This window comes from Cryptomeria japonica, chromosome 6, assembly GCF_030272615.1.
Source record: "Cryptomeria japonica chromosome 6, Sugi_1.0, whole genome shotgun sequence".
Classification (NCBI taxonomy): Eukaryota; Viridiplantae; Streptophyta; class Pinopsida; order Cupressales; family Cupressaceae; genus Cryptomeria; species Cryptomeria japonica.
This window is the reverse complement of record NC_081410.1, coordinates 43,954,051-43,978,334: the sequence shown is the minus strand read 5'-3', so window position 1 is coordinate 43,978,334 and position 24,284 is coordinate 43,954,051. Positions and strand designations below refer to the sequence as shown.

Sequence of the window (24,284 nt, the reverse complement as noted above, 5' to 3'; positions counted from 1 at the left end):
TGTCACAAGGTGCCTGTTTGCCAGGTTTTCACCAAGTAACGATTTTTTTGTTTTATAATTTTTTTTTGTATTTTTGAAATTTTTGATTTTTTTTGTATTTTTGAATTAGGATGTTCTGAAGAGCTTATGTGTAGAACCTGCGAAGGTGCATGCTATTGATAGGATCCTCTAAGGGTTCACCTTCTGTAGTTGAGATCTGATATGCCCCAGATCCATATACCGCTGTAATGATATAAGGACCAAGCCAGTTTGGTTCAAACTTGCCCTTCTTATCTCTGTCTTGCTGATTCTTGGGGTTCTCTCTGAGGACTAAGTCACCTACCTCAAATGTGCGAGGCTTAACTTTGTGATTGTAACTGTGACTCATTTGTTGTTGGTAAGCCTTGAGATGATTAAAAGCAGTGTGCCTTCGTTCCTCCAGCAGTTCTAGTTCTTGTAAGCGAGAGACCCTGTAGTCTTCATCGTTGATTATGTTTCTCAAGGAGACCCGTAAAGAAGGTAGCTCGACCTCAATAGGCAAGATGGCTTCAGAGCCGTAGACAAGTGAGTAGGGTGTAGCTCCTGTAGGTGTGCGGACACTTGTACGATAGGCCCAAAGTGCAGGATTGAGTTGGATGTGCCAGTTACGGCCAGCGTCGTCGACTGTCTTTTTAAGGATTTTGAGAATTGTTTTATTAGACGCCTCAGCTTGGCCATTACCTTGGGGGTAATATGGTGTGGAGAAACGATGGGCAATATGGAAGCGCTCACAGAGTTCACGAACATCCTGATTTTTGAAGGGAAGCCCGTTATCAGTAATAATGGAAGTAGGAATCCCATATCGACAAATGATGTAGTTCAAGATGAAGGTAGCAATTTGTTTCCCAGTAACTTGTGTGAGAGGCACGGCTTCAATCCACTTTGTAAAATACTCTATGGCTGTGATAATGAATTTATGTCCATTGGAAGAAGGAGGGTGAATCTTGCCTATGAGATCGAGTCCCCACTGACAAAAGGGCCAAGGAGATGCAAGTGGTTGTAGTTCCTGCGTTGATGCATGTATGAGGTCTCCATGAATTTGACACTGCTTACACTTCTTGACAAATTGATATGCATCTTTTTCCATAGTAGGCCAGTAGTATCCAATCCTGATGAGTTTCTTGGCCAAGGTAGGACCACTAGTATGCGGACCACATATCCCTTCATGCACTTCTCGTAACGCAATCTGAGCTTCGTCACTCTCTAAACATCTAAGAAGGGTGCCATCTAGACCTCATCGGTATAGGATATCTGCTAAAATGACATATCGAGAGGATTGGCGAATGAAAGTGCGGCGTTGATTGTTCGATAGATCGGGAGGTAAGATATTGTCGCGAAGGTATGTGAATATGGAACCATATAACTGGGATTCAGGACCAACAACACATATCATTTTCGTAGGAGTGATTTCATATGAGGGAATCAACAGGTTGTCTACCAGGAATTCATAGCAGGTCTCATTTTGCGGTAGATCAATGAGTGAAGCAATTGTAGCCATGGCATCAGCAGCGCAATTCTGTTCTCTTGGTATCTGCTCAAACTCTATCTTTGCAAAGTGCTATTTCAGCTCATCTACCAGTTGTTTGTAAGGCATTAGCTTTTCATCTTTTGTTTGATAATCATCAGTTGCTTGACGGATGACAAGTTGAGAATCCCCAAAAACACGAAGTTCTTGGATCTTCCATTGAACTGCAATTCTTAATCCAGTTGTTAATGCCTCGTATTCCGCTATATTGTTAGTGCACGGAAATGATAAGCGGTATGACTTTGGTATAGAATCGCCTTGGGGAGTTATAAAGAGTATACCCGCTCCTGCCCCATGCTGTGTATATGAGCCGTCAAAATATAATTGCCATGGCTTTGCAGGTGATATTGTTAGAATGGACTCATCTAAAAATTCTGACTGTAGAGGAGCATCATCTATCATGGGAGCATCTGCCAATTGGTCTGCAATGGCTTGTCCTTTTATAGCTTTTCTGTCCACGTATTCAATGTCAAATTCACTCAAAATCATTACCCACTTGGCCAGCCACCCAGTAAGTGTAGCTTTGTTGAGAAGATATTTTAGTGGATCAATTCTGGCAATCAACTTAGTCTTGTGAGTGAGCATATAATGTCGTAATTTTTGTGAAGCAAAGACCACATCGAGACATGCACGCTCGATTGGTGTGTAGTTTAGCTCATATCCCACCAATGTGCGACTGATATAGTAGACTGCTTTTTCCTTGCCGTCAGGTATTTGCTGTGCTAGGAGTGCCCCCAGTGCTGTCGGAGTAGCTGATATGTAAAGTAGCAATGGTTGATTTGGAATTGGTGGCATCAAAACTGGCGGGTTCAAAAGATAGTCTTTGAGCGCCTGAAAAGCCTGTTGACAGTTCTCATCCCATTTGAACTTGATATTTTTATGTAGCAGGTGCTGGAAAGGGTTACACTTATCTACAAGTTGTGCTATGAATCTTCGTATGGACTGGAGTCTCCCTTGTAAAGATCGAAGTTGACTGATATTCTTGGGTGGCGGCATGTCCAAGATAGCCTTGACTTTTGCTGGATCAGCTTCTATTCCTCTTTTAGACACAATGAATCCTAGGAGCTTCCCGGAGGTTACTCCAAAGACACATTTCTTTGGATTTAGTCTTACCTTGTACTTTTCCAGCCGATCAAAGACAACTGAAAGTATGTCCAAGTGGGTGTCTCTGTCTATTGACTTTCCTAAAAGATCGTCAACATAATCTTCCACGGTTATGTGCATGAGATCATGAAAAATAGTGGTCATCGCTCTTTGATAAGTGGCGCCTGCATTTTTCAGCCCAAAGGGCATGACATTCCAACAGAAGGTTCCCCATGGACAAGTGAATGATGTTTTATGTTGATCTTCAGGTGCAATCCTGATCTGATTATATCCAGAAAATCCGTCCATTAAAGATAACATTTCATGGCCTGCTGTGAGATCAACGATCAAGTCAATGTTTGGTAATGGGAAATCGTCCTTTGGACAAGCCTTGTTGATATCTCTGAAGTCTGTACATATTCGGATGCTGCGATCTGGTTTGCTGACAGGTACTAAATTGGAAATCCATTCGGGATAATCAATTGGGCGTATGAATCCAACATCCAGTAATTTCTCTAGCTCTGCCTTGACTAGCAATGCCACTTGTGGATGCATTTTCCTCAATTTCTGTTTTACGGGTTTTGCCCCCGGTTTGACTGTCAAATGATGCATTACCAAATCCGGATCTAGTCCAGGCATATCCGTGTAAGACCATGCGAAGTTGATTTGTTGTCCCTTAAAGAAGCTCATGAATTTTGCTCTCTCGGCCTCTGTCAATGATTGAGCCAAAAATATGTTGTGTGGAACCTCTGTTGTACCAATGTTTGTCTTTATAGTCTCCTCTACCAACATGGATGATTTTTCCTCATATGATGCTGGGAGAATGTCGAGCCTTCCATCTTCGGGCACCTCAGAGAGGTTTTCACCCTCAGATACGTCCTTTCTTTTTACTTTTTTGGAGTCAGATAGCGCCACAGTGTGGTTTTCGCCATAAGACCCTTGTTTTGTTTTTATTTTCACATTTTTGTGACTAGAATGCTCGACACCCTCACCAAAGTATGCTATGTTGTTGAGCTCTATGGCGTATCCTGCTTTGTGGTCTCCAGGGGGAAGATCATCTCGAATGCCAAGGTAGTCGATAATAGCTTCGTCATTTTGAAATGTATCAAATTGTGCTGGTCCTTCATGATCCCAGTCAATGAGTTGAGGATGAACAAGGGGAAGGTCATTAGTGTTTTCCGAATTTGCTGGACGAAGAGTGAAGATGTGGTTATATTCAAGTATGTCAAGGTAATCATCGAGGTCACTGATGGCACTCTCCTCATCAGTTTCGATCATGAGCGAATCCAAATTGTCATCACTAGTAGAGCCTTCTGGGACAGGTGTCCTCATCCTATGTGATTTTGACCTAGGACCTTGAAACGAAGCTTGTGCGGGATCCTTATGGGTTGGTTCTTTACCAACTCTGAACTTTTTGTAAAATTCCTCCTCCTCTGTGGGTTCATCTGGCTCTCTGAATGTCTCGGTGAGCTCATAGTCACTGGAGGATTTGTCTGAACCCCATTCCCACTCATTGGAGTCTGTGGAATAGTAATCCTCTTGTTGAACTTCAGCAACTTTGATTCGCCATACCTCTTTTGTTCTTTTATTATGTAGTCTGGGATTCAGAAAACCAAGCCCCTTGGAGCGTTCCCTTCTTGTAGTTAGCTCAGGTTGTAAGGGCTCCATGACACCTTCTTTGCGTAGTCCGAGAGGGCTTTTTCCATCATACCCGAATCTTTGCAAAATTTTGAAGCCTTTGCCATAGTTCTCACAGGGTATAATAATCTGATCATGTGTGTCCTCTTCAACGTCCTTATAGAGCATTTTATATAAATTTTCTTCTTCTAGTTCACCCCATTTTTGAAAGATGGTAGGATCCCATTTGAGTATCATGATAGAGATTTTCTTGTTAGGATGTGGCCTCCCATATTCTTTTGGAGAGCTCATGACTTGTCGTAAAAACATTGTCTGATTCAAAGTGTATTCTCCCATGCCTTTTTCTTGAAATTTGCCTCTAAGTTCACCTTGCTTGGATGTCGAGGGCTTTAATGACTCAGGATCAATATATTCTGACGAAGGAGTAGCCTCACGATTGCTGGGAATGATAGTCTCAGTATGTGATCTCAAGTTATTACAATATATGAATGGATTTGGATCACCATTGACCGTTACCTCGACTCCATTGTGAGGGAACTTTATGCATTGATGGTATGTTGATGGGACTGCCCTCATTTCATGAATCCACGGACGTCCTAGCAATATGTTATACGTGAGATCTAGATCTAGGACTTGACAAACCACATCCTTTGTGACTGGCCCTATTCTTAGCGGTAAGGTGACCGTGCCCTTGGATGAGCGCTCTTCATCATCATAAGCCTTAATGGTGATTTGGTTTGTAGCATTCACAGCTTTGTCAGAATATCCCAATTGTCTGATGGTGCTTAATGTACAAATATTAAGACCTGCTCCTCCATCTATCAGGACTCGCTTTATTCGATGTTTGTGTATGAAGGCTTCAATGTGTAATGGTGCATTATGTGGCTGACTTACGGAGGCATCATCGGCTTCTGTGAATGTAAGGGAGTGTGGAATGGAAAGGTATCCCACCATGGCTTGAAATTGGTCCACATTTAGATCAGTAGGGACAACAGTGTCTCTCAAGATTTTGTCAAGGATGGCTTTATGTGCAGGGGATATACGTAAGAGCTCAAGAATGGAGATGAGTGCGGGCGTCTTCCCTAATTGTTCTACAAGGTCGTACTCAGGCTTGGTAGATGAAGGATTTTTATTCTTAGTGGAGGTACCTGGCAATGTAATCTTACCTCGATGGGTTGTAACATGACATTCAGAGGTAGATTCAGATGAAGATCCCACACCTTTTAGGACAATCTTGGGTCTCTGAGAAGGATTCTCAGGATTTTTGTTTTTGATAGTAATGGTAGAGATATGATTGTCCATTGAGATGTGTTTGATAGTAGAATCATAATTGTAAGGTGCTCTAGTGTAATTGGCTTGATCATCTGTGACTTTGCCTTTTCCTTTGTCATGTTTTGGGAATGGTTCCTTAAACACCTCATGCTCTTGATTAGATGAATGTCCCTCAATCTCTATATCTCCTCTGTCAATGAGATCTTGCACAATGTTTTTCAATCGATGGCAATTACCTGTCTTGTGACCCTTACTCTTATGAAACTCGCAATACTCATCATCATTCCACCAATTTGGTTTTACCTTTGGTTCATAAGGAGGAAAGTCTGGAACTGTAATTACTTTGTTTGCTACAAGCTTTTTGAATACTGATTCAAGTGGTTCCCCCAATAGAGTGTACTTCCTTCGAGGTTTAGAAGTTGTTTGATTGTTCACCTGATTGTTGGTAGAACTTGATCCAGAAAAGACGAACTTTGGTCTCACTGTATTAGCATCAACAACACCATCATTAATTGTGTTCTTGTTCTTGTTCCAAAATTTTGGTTTGTCCTTCCCTTTAAAGTCCTCTTTGTTTTCTTTGAATAGTTTGATAACTCCTTGTTCAATTAAGACCTTTTCTGTTGCTAGGCCCTTTTCAATAACATCGTTGAATGTAGACAAACAAGCTTTTCTGAGATCATAGCCAATAGCCTTATTAACGTTTTGTGTGAACATCTCCACCATTTGTTTCTACGGGATTTCACAAGAGCATCTGCTAGCTAAGTTTCTCCATCTCTGTAAAAATGTTGCGAAAGATTCTCCTTCCTTTTGTTTAGTATTGCACAAGGTAGTAACTGAGACATCTGTTTCAATGTTGTAAGAGAAATGCTGAATGAATGCCTCTGCTAAGTCGCCCCATTACTTAATACCAGGAGGTAATTGAGAAAACCATTCCATAGCTTGATCTCCTAAGCTCTGTGGGAACAACCTTATTAAGTATGTTTCTTCTGCCGCTACCTCAATGCAAGCTGTGAAGAATTGTCTTATATGTGCCTTGGGGTCTCCTCTCCCTCTATATTTGTCAAATTTTGGTGTCACAAAGAGTGGAGGAAATGGAGGCATTGGAATGCTCTTATCGAAGGGATAAGGGCATATATATCTCATAGTGTATGTAGGTTTTGATGTACTCATGTCCTCCACTTTCTTTTGTAAATCTCTTATTTGTTGCTCCAAATTATTTTTGGGAGGAGATTGATTTCTTGTAGCATACCCCATGTTTGAAACACCCATTTGAGGAGGAGCTTGTTGCATGTATGGATGATACTGATCGTAGACATGTCCATATGGAGGTCTATATTGTTGCGACATGTATGGAGCATTTGGCATAACTTCTTGTTGGGGAACCCCATATCTGTTTTGTGTGTATAAACCATATTCAATAGGCCTTTCATTTTCCATTGTGTTGCCCCCAATTTTGACATGAGGTCTCCTTGTGTCAAAATTTTGAGGATGTCCTTGAGTATCCACTTGTTTTGGTTGATCCATACCTTGAGCGTGTGTTTGAGCATAAGGCCTCCATGATGGTCTTTGAGTATAAGTATCATATGTTTGAGCTTGTGTATGTGAGATTGCTGGCTTTTGAAGCAAAGCTGATGGTGACTCCGGCATCATATTATTCGGTCCTCTATTTCCTCCACTATTTGGTCTCCTTTGATCCATGTTGGGTTGAATTTGTTGTGAGGGTCGACTTTCCATAAGTTGAGATAAGTCAAAATCATGTGGTATTTTAGCTCCACTATGTGCCATCATGTTTAGAAAGTATTGTCGATCTCTCCTCATTATCTCTTCAACCAATCTATTGAATTGAGGATTCATTATGGACTCTTCTATGTCTGCTGATAGTATTGAAGAGTTGTCCACTGTGTCATTGTGTGTAGCATTGTTGTTTATAGTATTTGTGCTTTCCACATTTGGATTGTGTCTATAAACATTCATGTCTGGTAATGTAGTGTGCTCAGGATTGTAGAATAGATCATTGTCATACTCATAAGAACTCATGTTTACGGATTCTTGAGCTTCTTTAGCTATTCTCCTAGATTTTTGAAGGCGGGTTTCAACCATGAACTAGGTGTTAGACCAAGATGTGAGAAACTAGATGAAGAATGAAAAAGTATGGAAGACCAAGAGTTGTATGGAGTGTAAATGAATCTTGGGGTGTACTTGCAATGTCCAAAGTGTAAGACCAAGTATGTAAGTAGTAGAGTAGGTGTGACTTCCAAAGAGAGGATAGTTTCTCTTGATGAGGTAAGCTGACCTTGACTCTAAGTAAGACCAAATGAGACCCAAAGGTAAGAAACCTTGATGAGGGACCACTTAGCAAAGTGTAGTAGTATGCAGTGTGTTGACAAAGTATGATGAGGACAAGCAAGTGACGTTTTGACCCAAGTTTAGACAAGTATGAATGTAAAATGAGATGTGAAGCAATGATGGACTGTGTGAAACCTTAGAACAGGCTGAATGCTAGATGAAACCTGAAGAGACAACCTAAGAAGCTCAAGTATGCCGAAACTGATTTTCTTTGTTTGCTTGACTGTTAAAGTTTTCAAATCCTGACACAGACGCCTCTGTATACTTCACAGATGCTATTCTAAGACACAGACGCCTCTTTATTTGACACAGACGCTGATAAAAACACAGACGCTATTCTGTACTTCACAGACACGCTTATCTGACGCAGACGCGGTTTGAACAGACACAGACGTGTTTCTGTAACCTTAGTGCAATTTTTCCTATCTGTGAAGTTGTTTTGTTGTGACCAAATCTGATTTTTCGTCTGTTTTTCGTGACAAGAGGACACAATGTTGATGACTCAATGTTTGCAGACTGTTTAGACTCCAAAAGTGTGTTGTTTGATGTAAAATTTTTTTGCATACACTTGAAGACACAAAAGATACAATGTTTTGCTGTTTTGTCTTGAATGTTTGAGTGTTTAGCATAAGACAAGCACAAATCTTAGGGCTGGCCAAGACAATAGTTGTTGATCCCACATAGGGTTTTACCCCCGAGGCTACGCTATTCAGAGCGGATACTTAGATGCTTGACCTCACTGGCTCCACCCTCGGCACTCACTTCTCGGGTCAGCCAAGCATTAGTCCCCATGAAAACTCCCCATGGCGAACTTTGTATCTCTACTAAGAACCGTATGTGTGTGGGCCGCTACCAGAGGTCCGACCTCCTGCCTCAACAACTAGAAGGATTTGGGCTTCTAAAACAAAAAGGTGCTAGTAAGGGCATCCGCTCATGTGGCCATACATGCGGCACTTTCAGCTCTGTAAATACAGAAGGCTCCCAGCCGGTAGGGGTTACGCCCTACAAATGATCAAATAAATTTGATCAAACGGGTTTATGGGGAGACATAGTGTCGGTATGAACTAATCAGCACACATTATTCATAGTTTTCACCATGAATACATTTGATTATAGTGGTTTGGATGAGGTGGGTTTTCCTCGCTACCACTTGGGTCGTTCTCTTCTCACTAGTAGTCCTAATGACCACACGGGAAGACAGGCCCTCTAAAGATTAAACAAAAAGAGCCTATTGCTCAAGACACAAAAGACAATGATTCAATTTTAGTGCACCAATGGAAGTGTTTGCTAAGCTATGAAAACAAGGCACACAATCAAAATTACAAAACCTTAGCTAAGGCCCTGCAACAAAATTGTTAGTAGTTTCAAATGATAACCCCTTCCTGCAAGCACACAAGTTAGGTAAATTTTTAGAAAACCCAAAAAGACTTTGTGACAAGGGGCCTTCAACAAAAATGTATTTGCCTCCAAAGCAAGCTGCACAAACCAGGTTAGCTAGATTTGCAAGGGTTAGTCGAAAATAAACCAGATCTGAAACCCTAAGTACAAAATCCGAAAACCCGAATCTCAGAAAAATTGAAATTGCAAAACAGAAAGCACAGACGCCTCTATACCAGACACAGACGTGGTTCTGTTATTCACAGACGCGCTCAGAGATCACAGACGCTGTTAAATGACGCAGACGCGGTTAGGAATCACAGACGCACCTTTCGGAAACCTGCAAAATAAAAACTGGCAGAAACACAGACGCGATTCCCGATATCGCAGACGCTTCTGAAACACAAAAACGCGATCCGAACACTTGCAGACGCGAAAAAAAACCTAAATGTCGTCGAAAAATTGTCCGATCTGCAACTTCAAAAATGCAAAATCTGCAACAAAAATTGTTAAATGCAAAGGGACAAGGGTCCCACCGAGCGTGCCAAAATGTATATGGTGAAAATGGATAACAATAAACAACAATATTGAAAGACTAAATGAATCCAACCACTAAACCCTAGCCTAACAATGAACAAAGATCCACCATAACATATGAAGATAACCTAAGACAATGCAAAATAACTCAAAATCACAAAAATTATACCATCACATGTCCAATAGGGTTTTGATCTCCATTCTTCCTATCTCCATTGATCTTGCTTGATATATTTGCTCTCAGATTTTTGTATGCACAAGAGCTCAACAAAGAACGGAATGTGGTTGTAAGTGGAATTGTAGTGTAGCCAAGTACTCAAAATCAGTCATTAGGTCATTAGGATGTGTCATTAGGGTTTGACAATGAAGAAAGCATCTCCTTAAATAGAAGACACAATGAGAAATGGAGGGTTAAGATTGAGAGGTGTAAAAAGAGAGGTCGGCTAGGATTAGAGGGTAGGTAAAAGAAATAATAAAATAATGAAAGAGGTAGGTAGTGTATGAATTAAGAGATGAATGACATGTGTCATGTGTAGAAAAAGATAATGAATTAATTAAATAAATAAAGATTTATTTAATTAATAGAAGAAGTAGGATAATTAAATAAATAAAATATTTATTTAATTTAGGAAAGGGATAATTTAAATAAATAAATGTATTTATTTAAATGAGAAATAAGGCTAGAAGAGGATAAATGAATTAATTAAATAAATAAAAATTTATTTAATTAATAGAAGAATTAGGCTTAGATAATTAAATAAATAAAATATTTATTTAATTAGACATGACAATTTTAGGTGTCTACAAGGATTATAGATTCAAAAAGTGTAGATTGAGTCAAAGAGATTTAGACTTTGAATAAGAATAGAACCTTAGAAAATGGCAATCATTGCACAATCTGAGTGACATCCTGATCCCGAATTCATTTTTGATATCCACATCAGAAACATTCAAGACTAGGATGCCTATTGACATAGTCTATCACTTTTGGGTTCAAATTGCATATGCATGTCCCTCTCTAACTCTCATTTCCATATTTGTACTTAGAGTATGCATATTTGTTTTGTGGCTTATTGTTTATATTGATATTTTACATCATTAGCCCTAGTTCTTACATTCTCCTACCAAATCAAAATCATAAGCAAAAGAATAATAAATCATTAGTGCCCAACTCACCCAATAGGTTAGAATTTGAGCCTATTAACCATTCTTGAATGTGTTGTTGAGGTAAATGAGTTTGATTCCTATTTTACATAATTAGACTACTGAATCCCATTTACCCACCTTAAATTTTGGTGAACCTGATGCTTCTTACTTTTTGCATAATTCTGATTGGGTTTTTTTAGATCTCATTTTTCATTATGTAATTTACAAAACTTGATTGGTTTGTGATTTCACATGTGACTACATTTGTTTATTAGCTACATTTATCAAAATTATGTGTTGAATGGTTGCTTCTTTAAATTCATGTTGCTTGCATTGATGCATTGCATTTTAATGTATTCCATAATAAGGGTTTCAAAAATGTTTTCTACATTCACTTCATTTCTCAAAGCTTTTATACATGTTTCATGTTGCTATATGATGATATTTCTAAATATGTTCACGAGATTTGTGGATCTCATTAAGTCTTCAGTGGATGTTTCAAGTGGTAGCTTTAATAATCCTATGAGGGATGATGTTGAGATGAATCATACTTGTACATCTCCTAGCCTATCTCTTATTCATTAGGAAATAGTTAATACTTTTATCAATGCTCTCAAATGGGGATATAACATTAAAGATTAAAGCTAAATTCTCTTCTCACAAGGTTACTTTGGTGTAAGAGGGACATGCTAAACACATTGGAAATCAAAATCTTAACACTTCTACCACCTTAGTTCCTCCCCATTCCCCTATAACTTATCCTAACCATCATGATATTTTAAAACAAGAAAATGTTATACATTTTCTTAATGATATTTCACACAATATAACATCGAGTAGAGATGAAACTTCAGATGGTGAGAACACTTTTTCCCAACCTAACAAAGTGGACATGAATAATGATGGTAAAGATGTGCATCTTGTTAGGAATTGCATGTAGAAAATACCAATTATATGCATATAAATATTAAACAAAAGAATGAAGAACACAAAAATAATAACAGAGAGGAGACAAATTTTAACGTGGTTCACCCAAACTCAGGCTACATCTACCAAACAAAGAGTCCAATATTATTATCTAGCAAATCAAACCGATTACAACCAACAATCCCTTGCAACTCAATACTGCTGCAAAATGCTACAAAATTCTCTATGGAAAAAACCCCAACCCTTAGCCTTTTATCAAGACTTATGTCAGTTATAAAATTAGGGTTACAACATATCAGTCAATAGAAAAATAACGGTCACCTCTTGATCTCGTCTTGGGGGTGTTGCCCCCAAATCCTCGTCAAAAAATTAGGGGGGAAACTGCACCGATAAAAGTAGGGCAAATTTAACCTCCAAGTCTGATTAGGCTCCATATAACAACACATCCCCCCACAAGGATCCATCCCACTCATGCATTCATCCCTTTGATCCTCCAATGTATACTTACACAACAAACTTCAACGAGGTCTATGATGAAAGTCCTCCTCCATAATTGAAAACAAATTATGAGGTTGGCTATGACATGATTTCTAAACAAGGATATAGTGGACAAGCTCTTGGAAAGATGAAACAAGGAATCAAAGTACGTATAGATTCTTCATCACAATACAATAGAGAAGGTGTAGGATTTCCTCCTCCTTCCCTACCAATTCTTTTACCAAACCATAATCCTCTTGCCCCACAAGAGACAAGGCCTACTTGTATGAATCTAGGAAAGAGAATCTTTTGGAGACTTAAACATGATAATAATATTACTTTTCCTTACATAAGATATACAAATTTATAACTTTAAGCATAGCAATAATAATACATTTTGTCTCTTTCACCAAAGTCACTCTTACTCTCTTGCTGATTATATTCCATTTAAAGCATTTGTTCAAGTTTTATATGATAAAGCTCTTATTTGTATTACACATGATCTACTTCTTTTTCTAAATTTAGATTTGAAGGTAGTGTCTTAGTACTCCTTTTTGCTATTATGTTGCTCCTCGTTGTGTGACATTTAGTAGCTTATCATTTTTTGGAGCTCTTTGTCATTCGTTGTGGTACAATTTCATGTGAAATCATAGTTGGATAACAACATAATAGCTTGGTTATTCTTGTCTCCACTTTGGGGGGCAAGAATAGTTTTTCAATCTTTTCCCTCCTTTATAGGGATTCACCTTTTCCTTTGTTGTGCTGCATCTTTTATAAGGACATGATTTCTTGCATAGAATCATTTTTCCTTCATAGCCTTTCTTGGAGGTGTCTATCCTTGATTAGGACCTCTTCCTTTCTTGAAAGTGCATGCTTTTTATAAATTCTCTCTCCTTATATTGAAAGTGTGCAATCCTGCATCAAGAATCCCCTTTTCCTAGCAATAGAGAACGTGTGTATCGTTGGTCTCCTTCGCTTTCCTTGGAGTTGAAAATCTTATCTTTGTTCAAGATCTCCTCTTGGAGGTAGATATCTTTGGACAAAGATCCTCTTCCTCCTCCTTTGGTAGTCATGTATCCTTGAAAAGGATCCCTTTACACTTGTTGCAAGATATCTCCTTTACAACTATTTCTTCCTTTCTTAAAAGAGTTGTATCCTCTTTCTATCTTGGAATGTATGTGCATTTTTGTTAAGGATATCTCATTGGTGGTGAAGGTGTTTATCCTTAATTTATATCTTCCTTAATATATCAACATGGAGGCATGCTGGCATCTTAAATGGGGGGCATATGTGGGGCCTCCTTGTTGCTTATGTTGGTGCACCTACAAGACCCATTTTGTAGTTGAGTTTTTAGATTTCCTTGCAAACATAGGGCTTTGTTTGGTAATCCCTATGTTGGCACACATTGAAATTACACCCATTTTGTAGTCGAGTTTTGATTTCCTTGCAATCAAAGGGTTTTGTTTGGTGATCTTTGTGTTGGTGCACATTGCAAAACCCATTTTGTAGTCGAACTTTTAGATTATTTAATATACAAGAGATTTTGCTTTGTAATCTTTCTTAGGGTGAGTCAACTAGCACAACACACCTTGATAGCTTGTTTTAACTCTCTTTTCTTTCATATGGATCACACAACATAACACATCTCATCGTCCATTGGAACTCGTGCTTCTTTCTCTTTTTTCATGGATCACCTAGCATAACACAATTTGCTAGCTAATAGAATCCATGCCTCTAACATGAACCGCCCAACATAATATACCTTGTTGCCTAGTAGCATTCATGGTTTCCCATGAACCCATATCATAACATACCTTTCTAGTTGTTGGATGTCTCATCAATTGGTATTTTCTCTTTCTCTTTCTCTTTCTATAGGACCTCTTGTGATCTTGAAATAACATTATAAGAATGATATTAGTGGTTGAGACATTTTGATTATGAAGGTCTCTTCAACTAATTGACTTGAAGCCTTTGTTTTCAATACTAACCCTGTAGACTTTGATAGCTTGAGCCATAGAGTACTTGAATTGATTGCTTAGAGCATATAGATATACCACTTATGATTTCAAATGATGGAGAGAGTCACTTTTATATGTGACTTACACCTTTTTCTCAATAACTATTTGGATAAAGGTTGACATAGGAATACCACTTGTAAGGGCCCAAAATTGACTTTTGAATATTGAATTTTGGAGCTAATTTGGGAGGAGAGGGGTGCGAGGCACCCTAGTCCAACCCAATTACGTTGCACAAAGGTTAAGGCACTTGGGGGTGAGATCAATGTTGCCCATGTGGACCCAACTTGAGCTTGTTTGCATTGGATTGAATACTACCTCCAAAACAAATGCTAAATACAATGTGAAATTATAGGGGGTATACAATTTATAATGTTACATCATGTTATAATTATTAGGCTAATTTGGGCTAAGCTGCTTCATGATTTAAATAAATACATTGATTATGATCTTACATTGCCATATCTTTAAAATTTTGGGAGTATCACGTTTTCTCCTTACACACTATGTTTTCATTGCTAGATGTTCACAATTCAACACACTTTACTTGCTTGACACACAATGCATCGATTTATAGTTATTAATTTACATGATTTACATACATATATGTAAGTATCATGCTGTAATGTCCCCTTTTGCGATTGCCCTAAGTCTTGCCGAAGCTGTCAAATGAGGTTCTTTTCTCCCTTTTATATCTCATGTTTGAGGGAGTCACAACCTTTCATTTCATGTCTTTTGACCATTCATTAACTTAATTAAAATTTTATTATATTTAATTTTAAATTTTATTATTATTATTCCCCATTAACTTGTGTTTCAAAGCGGGGACATTACACATACATAAACATTCATGTAATTATTTTCTTACAATTGCTTGTATTCTATGGATGCAACCAGTTGAAATGTGAAAATATCATGTCACTAAGACTTTCATATGAGTTTCACAAATAATTACATGGGATTATAGAGGCTCATAAATAATACTTGACATGCCAACTACCCCATGTGCTATCACCCACCTATTGGCAAGTGAGATTAAGCATTAATATTTTTTGAACAAGTAGAATTTCTCTAGTCCCATTTCTTCTTCCATCTCTCATGATCATTGGTAGTGAGATTTATATTGCAATTGTTATTATTTCTTCTTTTGTTACAAATGTTTCTAAAGGAACTTTTTGCTTTGTTTGTAGGTTTCCATAGAGAGTACATTCCAAAGGATGAATCTACATAATGACACATTTTATAAGGTCCATTACTTTATATGAACCCTCATGATACCCTATTATGTTTGAATATTTATTTTACATGCATATTTGTGAGTGCTACAAATTTGAGATGCATGATAATTCTAGGATTCACATGCACTTCAAAGTGGAGGCAAAATGTAAAGGTGAAATTCATATACACATGCCATTTCCCATTTAACTTTAGCCTTTACTTGTCTCTATACACACATTCCAATGAATTTATTCATTGTCTTATCCTTATATGCACAAATTCCTATACATTGGCTTGGACCATGCAATTATACACTTATCTAACATGATTATCATTAACATGGATCTAACCATTTGCCCACTCAAGGTCATTTTTGTGGTTGAGAGATTGATCCCATTTTTGTATAATTAACCCTCACAAATTCAAAATTTAAATCTAGTTTTTTGTTGTTAATCATCTTCCAACCTTAAGATGACTAAATATTTTACGATTTATTACTATGTATTTGTATTTAAAGACATAAATAATTGGATTCATTTCACATCTCCTTATTTTCCATGCATTATTCATATTTAAGGAAGGGAAACACTTTCAATTTGATAACTCTAAAATGAATCTAGATTTTCATATTCATCTTAGGGGCATATGCATAACTAAGCCCTATTGTTTTTGATCTTTTACACACATTTTTGAGAATTAACCCGAATGAATATGTTCTCTTGCAGCATAATGACAATCTTTCAAAGATATTTTTAAATATTGTTAGTCTTAGATATTAAAAAAGAAAAAGAAAAGAAAAAAAACATAAATAAATACAACAAATAAAAATAAAAATACACAAATAACAAAATCATTTAGAAAGGGAAGACATTTTGCACACATTGAAAACATAAGATCCATAACTCTATATTGACAAAGAGGTCATATTAAATAAATCTCTTTAATTGATAAATAAATAATTAGAATTACATTAAATCAAATATTTTGAAAAAAACTTATAATTTCAAAAGCCGTGAAGGCTTCTTACATTTTAGGTAAAATATAATTCGATTCGAATCTGATTAAATTACAGGGTCCGCTGAAAATCATACTGTACGACATCTCTGCTGTACAATGAGATTTTTCTTGGATAAGCCCTTATTCGAAGTTCCAAAGAATCAATTGAATTTCTCTCTGTAAAAACCCTGAATCTTAGAGCAGAAGAATGCATAATGACCATGCCTTAATCTCAAAACGTTTAGGCTTCTAAACGTCCGAAAACCTGTTTTCTCTTTTAAGGGTTGCAATGTTCAGAGAGGCTGAAGATCACAACGGCTAGCAATGGAGAAATTGGCAGGATCAAAAAAATTTCCGCCAAGAATTTGCTGTGTGAGAATTTTATTGGCATTATCTGTCCAGTGGACTCCGTCCCAAGAAACGTAGGAAGCAGGATTCGAACAGGAGACTGCGCTCACATTTTGGCCGTTGATTGTGCCCTTTGATCCGCACTGTACTGCATAGTCATAATTGTATTTGCCCCCAACTCCACAGCAAGCTCTTGTAGTGAATTCAAATCCTGTACATACAGAGAGAGAGCGCTTTAGAAAAGTTCTGACTTGTACAGTTCACATAATGGCAATTGTAAGGTGGGTATAATGTGGGCTGGATATATGATTTCTTAGTCAGGCTCTTCTCATTTTTCTGTCTGGTTTAAGGCATGTGCCTTAAAGGCAGGGAATAAATGATTTGATTTAGAGGTGTACAGAAGGTCTAAATGATTGTGGAGGGTTTGAATAACTTTAAGATAATGATGATATAAAGGAAATAGTTTTTTTTGCCAGTTAATAAATTGTCAAGAACAGTTGAATAAAAATCGGCTGATAATAATTATTTAAATTGAACTGATTTTTTTTTATAGAACTCTACAATTAGTTTGAACTCTTATTATTTCAAAACTAAGATTAAAACAGTTTGAACTTAAACACTACAAATTTTATAAAACTCTATCATTACAGTTGTATTGAATTCTTTTTACTTCAACACTAAGGTCAAAACAGCTTTTTGAATTCAAAAGACTGAATTTTATAGAACTATCGTTACAGTTAGATTCAACTCATTTTACTTATAAGGTAAGCTCAAAAGAACTTTTTTGAACTCAGAAGACTTTAGTCTACAGATGCTCTGCTATAGTTATGCCTCTCACTATTGTACAACAGTGATTGCATGTTCTTCAACAGTCTGACTGTGCATCTATAATCTGTTGTGTGTTTTTAATTTAAAAAGAAAAAATTGTAGTGCATCAATGGGGTTTGTGAATACCGTATTTGGAAGGATTGGCGAAGAAATCATAGACAATGTCGTAGGTATTGACGTAGACAATGGCTGCATCTGGCAGTTGCTTGCGGAGGGCTGAGAGCTGGGCTTTCAGAATTCTGTTGTAAAATTGCACTGCATCATTGTATGAAACAGAGCAGCCATGTTCATCAAAATCATTTGAGGAATGCGGGAAGTATGTAAGCCAGAATGCTTCGCACCCTTGAGGCCCCACATCCTTCACCAGAATGGTCCTGGCTCCTTCTGAGTATAAACCCTGATTAAACAAACAATTTCCATCAGCTCAGAAAAGCTTTGGCAATTTCTTCATGGTTATAATCCTAAGAGAGGAAAAGATCAAAACATATGGAACAGACCTGGACAGCTCCAGCTACGGCCCTTGCGACTCTGGGGAGAATCAGATTCTTGACCTCACTTGTATTGAGCTTTAGATTCATGTAACCATAGCTGAAGTCATTTCCCCCTATCTCTAATATATAGATTCCAGTCTTGAAGGTTTCTGCAGTGGGAAGGAAGCTCAGGTTACCTGAAAACCAACAAGAAACCCCACCAAAAATTAACCCAGTTCTTGCATATGCATGTAATTAACTTAATTTGTTTGATTGTCTAGTAAGTTTATCAATGAAATAAACTAAAAGAGCAAGGGGTCAAAATGTCCAACTGATCCACAACCCTTTCCGTTCAACTTGGTAATATGAATACAACCAGCTCAATAATAGTCAAAATTTATGAAAATCTGGTAGAGCATTACAAGCAAGCCACAATGCCACATTAAATCTAATATTGGTAAGTGCAAATTCTACATGTATAGATAAAACTTTCTCGATTTATGATTACCGTGAATTTGAATGCCGTCCAGAACCTGTTGCTTAAAAATCTTGAACTGGTTGATCTGAACAGTAAGAGAAATGGGGGCAATGAAAGATGTGTCACGGGCAGTGGCACCTGCGGCAGCAAAGTTGGCTCCATGCCCAAAATTTGAGGCCACTGACTGTAAGTAAGGGCTCAAGAAGGGCAATCCCAGTGCCTTAGCTGTAAAAGGAATAAAATAATGTTATCCAAGTTTGAGTGTTACAAACTCTAAATGATTATATCAGGCACACATACTGTTATATTGATCTTAAATCAAAATCAAGCCACAAGCCTTTTTCTAATCATTATGGACTCTGGCAGCTTGAAGTGGTTAAAATCACAACTTGAACTTATGTGCACTCAAAACAAAGTTGTATACCTACAAATCCAAAATTAAAACTGACACACATTTAAACACTCAATTATATGTATTATGAATATCTGAAGGTAAACACTCATTTCTCTTTTCATACTTTATCATGAAGTGATACAGTCAAATCCAAAAACATTTCAAACTATATCCAAACAGTTACATCAACGATTTTAACAGGTCCTATAAACCACAAATCCAAAATCAAAACTCTGATACCCATAAACTCAATTATATCTAAACAGATAGATTCACTTTTAACAGGTCATATAATCCAATCTTACCGAAAAAATCTATGGACAATCTTCCATCACTGTAACGATATGCAGGTTTCCCAAAGTATGTTTGGCCATAGGGAGGATTCTCTGCAAGCATGTTATATGGGAATGTGAAATGGATTGCCCCTGTGTCAGAGGTTGAATCCCCAAAGTTATAAATAGCAGGAAAATCACACCCACACTCATACATTGGCATTATCAATGCCATAAATAGTAAACCTAGTATGAAAATCTTACTTCTCTCCATTTAACAAGCTACACCTTAGCTTATACAAGGTAAGCTAGAGTATATGACCCTACAATGATTGATAGCAACTGCTTTGTTTAGACCCAAAAGCAAACCATACAAGCTTATTCAAGGTAAACTGGAGTATATGGCCTACAATGATTGATAGCAACTGCTTTGTTCAGAAGCAAAAACAAACTATACAAGCTTATACAAGGAAAGCTAGGGTATATGGCCTACAAATGATTGATAGCAACTGCTTTGTTCAGAAGCAAAGATGTCTACTACTTATAAGTTATGATATAAAGCTTCTAAGAGCAGAGGGTGTACTATGGTACATCTAGAGTGAATCTTTCCAAAGAACCAACGGTTCTAATGTCAGATCAATGGTATCTCTTGTCACATGTTAAACTAAAACAAAGATTTATGTCTTGAATCTTTACAAAATCTATCAAACCGTTGTAGATCAATGGTATCTCTTGTCACATGTTAAACTAAAACAAAGATTTATGTCTTGAATCTTTACAAAATCTATCAAACCGTTGTAGGGTGCTTAGATCCCGTGAACTGAATAAAATATAGCCGATAATTTGTTGTGTATATCACACTTGATGATCAGATCCGTTACAGCACTAGCTATAACAGTAACCTGGATTTCTATGTTGTCACTTTGTTTGCATTGTTTCCCAATGCTGCATTCCAAGAATACCGTTGAAGAAACATAAAAAACTTTTGACCTATAAATCTAAGGGATTTCTTGTTAAAATAACACTTTCTATTCAAATGCTGGCACCTGATTCCTTCAATAGTTCTAGTTTAGATGCTTGTACTATTTCTTTTTACATTCACTGCTTTTTAAGATGCTATAAGACTGATTCCTGTGTCGTCAAGAATTCTTCAACTGAAAACTGAAAAGACATATTTTTTTAGGTCTTCTGAAAACTTAAAAAAAAACCCATTTGGCATGATTGAAGGAGATAACTCACTATATTTCTTAGAACAGAGAAGCAGTGAGGTGATGATTGGTGAGTATGGTGTAATTATGAGGGTACCTTGAATGGCCAGTAAAAGTGGGACCCAGCTAGCATTTACTCATTTCTTCCACAATGGGAATACTCTTTAATTGTCTATCTTAAATATTGAAGAAAAAGGGAAACTTTGTGCACTTCACTTGATTGCTTAAGGACAAAACATAATCTGCCAATAGACTTTTGAACTGGATTGTCTGGAAAGCTGCGAATTATTTATTGTTTTTTAGATTCTAGAAATCATGATACCAGACAGTCAGAAGTTTTAAATATGGCATTAAATTGTTCTGATTTCACTGTGTCAGCATTTTGTATTTATCCATCACTCACGAGGCATCCATCTGTGAGTGTTCAGAGGTAATAGGAAAATGTTTTAGTACCACAATGTAATGGAAAAGGATAAAATAGAGGGAGTGTTGAGAGGCTAAACACAGTTTATGGGATAAAGTTTATTATCAAATATAATATTTCTAATCTTTAAAAATTTGAAGAAATTAGCATTCTGATGATAAATCAGATCTAGTATGATTTAAAATGTTGGTCTAAAAAACTATCACACAATTTAATTCAGAAACAGCATTGAACAAAAAAAATTTATGAATTGTAGAGATCTAATATCATTAAATGGAAGAAAGTTTATGAGAGTATATTTAGATAGTGGTTTTATGGAGGAGGTTTTCTGAAATATTTTATTCAGTAATGTTGGGAATTTTTAAGAGTTTTTACAAGTAGACAGTCTTACAAATTTTATAGTAGTCTTAAGTTTATAACTTTGAATTCTCAAATCTTTGAATGCTGATGGTTCTATGATCAAATAACATGTAACAGCAAAATCTCTTAAACTAGTGGATGAAATTTCCAAACCCACCCTAAAAATATTCATTAAAAAAAATAAAATCGAAAACATAAAGTCTCATTCTCATAGACAAGATTCTACTTTATAAATTTTTCAAACTTTAGAAATCTCTTTACTTCACTAAAGTTGTTCTTCATGCTTAAAATCTATTTATACCTTTATCTATTGATGGACAAAAATATTTGTTTATTTCTTGTTCTCTTGAAATATCAAATCTGTATAGAAATTTGAATTACAGACAATTCTTGTATTTTCTTATTGAAACTTCACACTTTCTATAGCTTTACGAATTTGAGGGATATTTCCAAGAACACACAGTTACAAATATATTGGGAACAACGATTAGATAATTTGATTGACCTTTCTGCGTTTCCAATTTCAATTGATGTTGATATAAAGTTGGAATCCAACTGTGTCAAATAATGTATAGAAAACCGAATTATAAACAATTTCTGTCTTTTCTTATTGAAACTTTACACTTTCTATAGCTTTATGATCTTGAGAGATATTTCCAAGAACGTGAAGTTAGAAAATTATTGAAAACAACAATCGAATAGTTTGACTGATCTTGTTGCATTTCCTATTACAATTGATTATTAATATAGAGCAAAATTAGATTCCAAAAACTTGTATCCATTAACATATACAAAATTTGATTCCAAAAACTTGTGTCGATTAACATATACAAAATTTTATATTGAAATTGAAAAAATTCTAACTGAATATGTTTTTTAACATAGTGCAAAATTTATCCCTAGAGTCCATGTTGGAGGACTCTTTTATCAGTCCTCCAAATTAGCTGGACTTATGTATAAAGAAGTACTCCACAGTTAATACTAGGATCCAGTTTAACCCAATTATTCCCTATTTGTCATATCAAGGCAAAACGCTAATTCCTCTCTAAACTGGTACCATCAAAATTATCCATAATCACGTGTGAACTTGAGTAAGTGATATTGAAGAATTTGGTCTCCTGCAGTAAGTGGGAAATTGTACTTTATAATATTCTAGTAAACAAGAAATTAGTGGTAATGCATGAAAGCGTAGGGAATTTTTAAAAGTTGTGCCTGTTTCTCCATAGAGGACAGTAATGCATTTGAGTGGTTGAACACAAGGATGAGGATGTGTACTTCCTATGTTAGCACAGAATCTCCCTATAATCAAAGGAGTAAAATCAAACCTCTTCAATAATATTTTAAAATTTACGATTATATGATTAACATGGTTGCATAAAGAGAGGGAAAATAGTTTTGAAAATGTTAGATGATTGTTAAGAGAACTTTGAATTATAAAAGATCAAATATTGTATTTGATTTGAGCATATTTAAAAGTTTGAATTAATAATATTCTTTTTTTCGTAGTTGTGTAAATATGTGTGTATTGATTTAGCACAGTTATTTGAACATAAGTCTCCACAATTATTTTTTGAAGCATCTTGCTTTGCATATACTTCATTCTATTCATATTTATGTGCTTCTAGCACATGTGCCGCTGCGCTGTGTGTTATAAGCACATGCTCTACCTTTACAACTTTGCAACAAAAGTACATACAATCAACATATGGAACAACATTTTACATATTTTCTGTCTCCATATGCACATGACACCTGTGTCATCTTGCAACATATGTTTTTCACACCAAACAAGCTTGAAACTTGGTAGTGTCTTGTCTACATAGGCATAACTAGAAGCACTAAACCTCAACCATAAATACTATCATTGTACACCATGTATAGCAAGAAGAGAGAGAAAGAGAAATGCATAAGAAGCCTTCATTGCATCTATCTTGGTAGTTTTGCACTCTAGTTTAGAGACTCCACCACTCCATCCCAATAGGTTAGCTTTCTCACATCATTATGCTTGATACATCAGTCACTTTTCTTACATTCTAGGTAATTAGAAGGGAAGTCTTCTTCAAATCACAGGTATTCTCATTCTCAATCTTTTCTACATGATTCTCAAGCGGTGGTGACTTTGCTGAATGAGCAATGGCTAGATTATGTCAATTCGCACTTATTTGTGGTTATTAGACAAATGCTTTGGTTGTGTGGCTCTTTGGAATCTATTACTTTTATTTACATTCCTAGGGAGTGCAATGGAGTAGCAGATTGTCTGGCCAAATGGGCTTTTGATCAAATGTAGGGTTGGAATATTGGTAATAAGGGACAATCATCATCAGAATTGTCTCACATGTTGGATCATTTAGTGGATAATGACAGGGTTGTGTAGTGCTCTTTTCTCTACTCAGCAGTTAGTCCTTCCTTCTTTGTAACTCTATTTGTGTTGAATAAATTTTTACCCCTCTTTTAGTTTAATTGAAGCATCAAATCTACTAACATCTTTGTCTGAATGTGTTAATTTTTTCCATCTAGTCTAAATTAATGTATTCCACAATTCATGGTATTGTCTAAATCTTGTCTAGATATATTATGAATTGTACTATACTTGCCTTCCTAGGCTCAAACTAGGTCATGGGTGTCAAAGCTTGAATTTTTTATACACCAACATGGAATCTATTCTAGGTTCAAAGTTATCCTTCCTATTCTAGAATGTCCCAAACAAGCAATATAGCTCAAACCTCTAAAATGGATGACTATCTTCCAAAATCTTTGGGCAATAAGATTATATGCGTTCTCACATAGGTATGCAACATCCATCACTCCATCCCAATAGGTTAGTTTTATCACATAATTATGCTTGATACATTAGTAACTTTTCTTCTTAGATTCTAGATAGTGTAGACGAGAAACCTAATTTCTCTTCGAATCACAAGTTCTCATTC

General features: G+C 36.5%; 1 protein-coding gene across 1 annotated transcript; it reads right to left on the bottom strand.

Annotated features, from left to right (window-relative positions):
- Positions 1-16,488: 16,488 nt before the first annotated feature.
- Positions 16,489-20,566, bottom strand: LOC131072148 (GDSL esterase/lipase At4g01130). Its single transcript, XM_058008226.2, has 5 exons — positions 19,399-20,566; positions 18,730-18,924; positions 18,249-18,418; positions 17,878-18,148; positions 16,489-17,134 (listed from the first exon to the last, which is right to left on the bottom strand). The coding sequence occupies exons 1-5, from the start codon at positions 19,637-19,639 to the stop codon at positions 16,869-16,871; spliced, it is 1,143 nt and encodes a 380-aa protein (XP_057864209.2). The 5' UTR covers positions 19,640-20,566; the 3' UTR covers positions 16,489-16,868.
- Between the last annotated feature and the right edge of the window lie 3,718 nt (positions 20,567-24,284).

Excerpts from the sequence above, each read along its gene's own strand:
- LOC131072148 (XM_058008226.2), bottom strand. The coding sequence starts at position 19,639 with ATGGAGAGAAGTAAGATTTTCATACTAGGTTTACTATTTATGGCATTG. Across the intron at positions 18,149-18,248 it reads CCGTAGCTGGAGCTGTCCAG|GGTTTATACTCAGAAGGAGC; the intron begins GTCTGTTCCATA and ends TTGTTTAATCAG. Across the intron at positions 17,135-17,877 it reads CGCCAATCCTTCCAAATACG|GATTTGAATTCACTACAAGA; the intron begins GTATTCACAAAC and ends CTGTATGTACAG.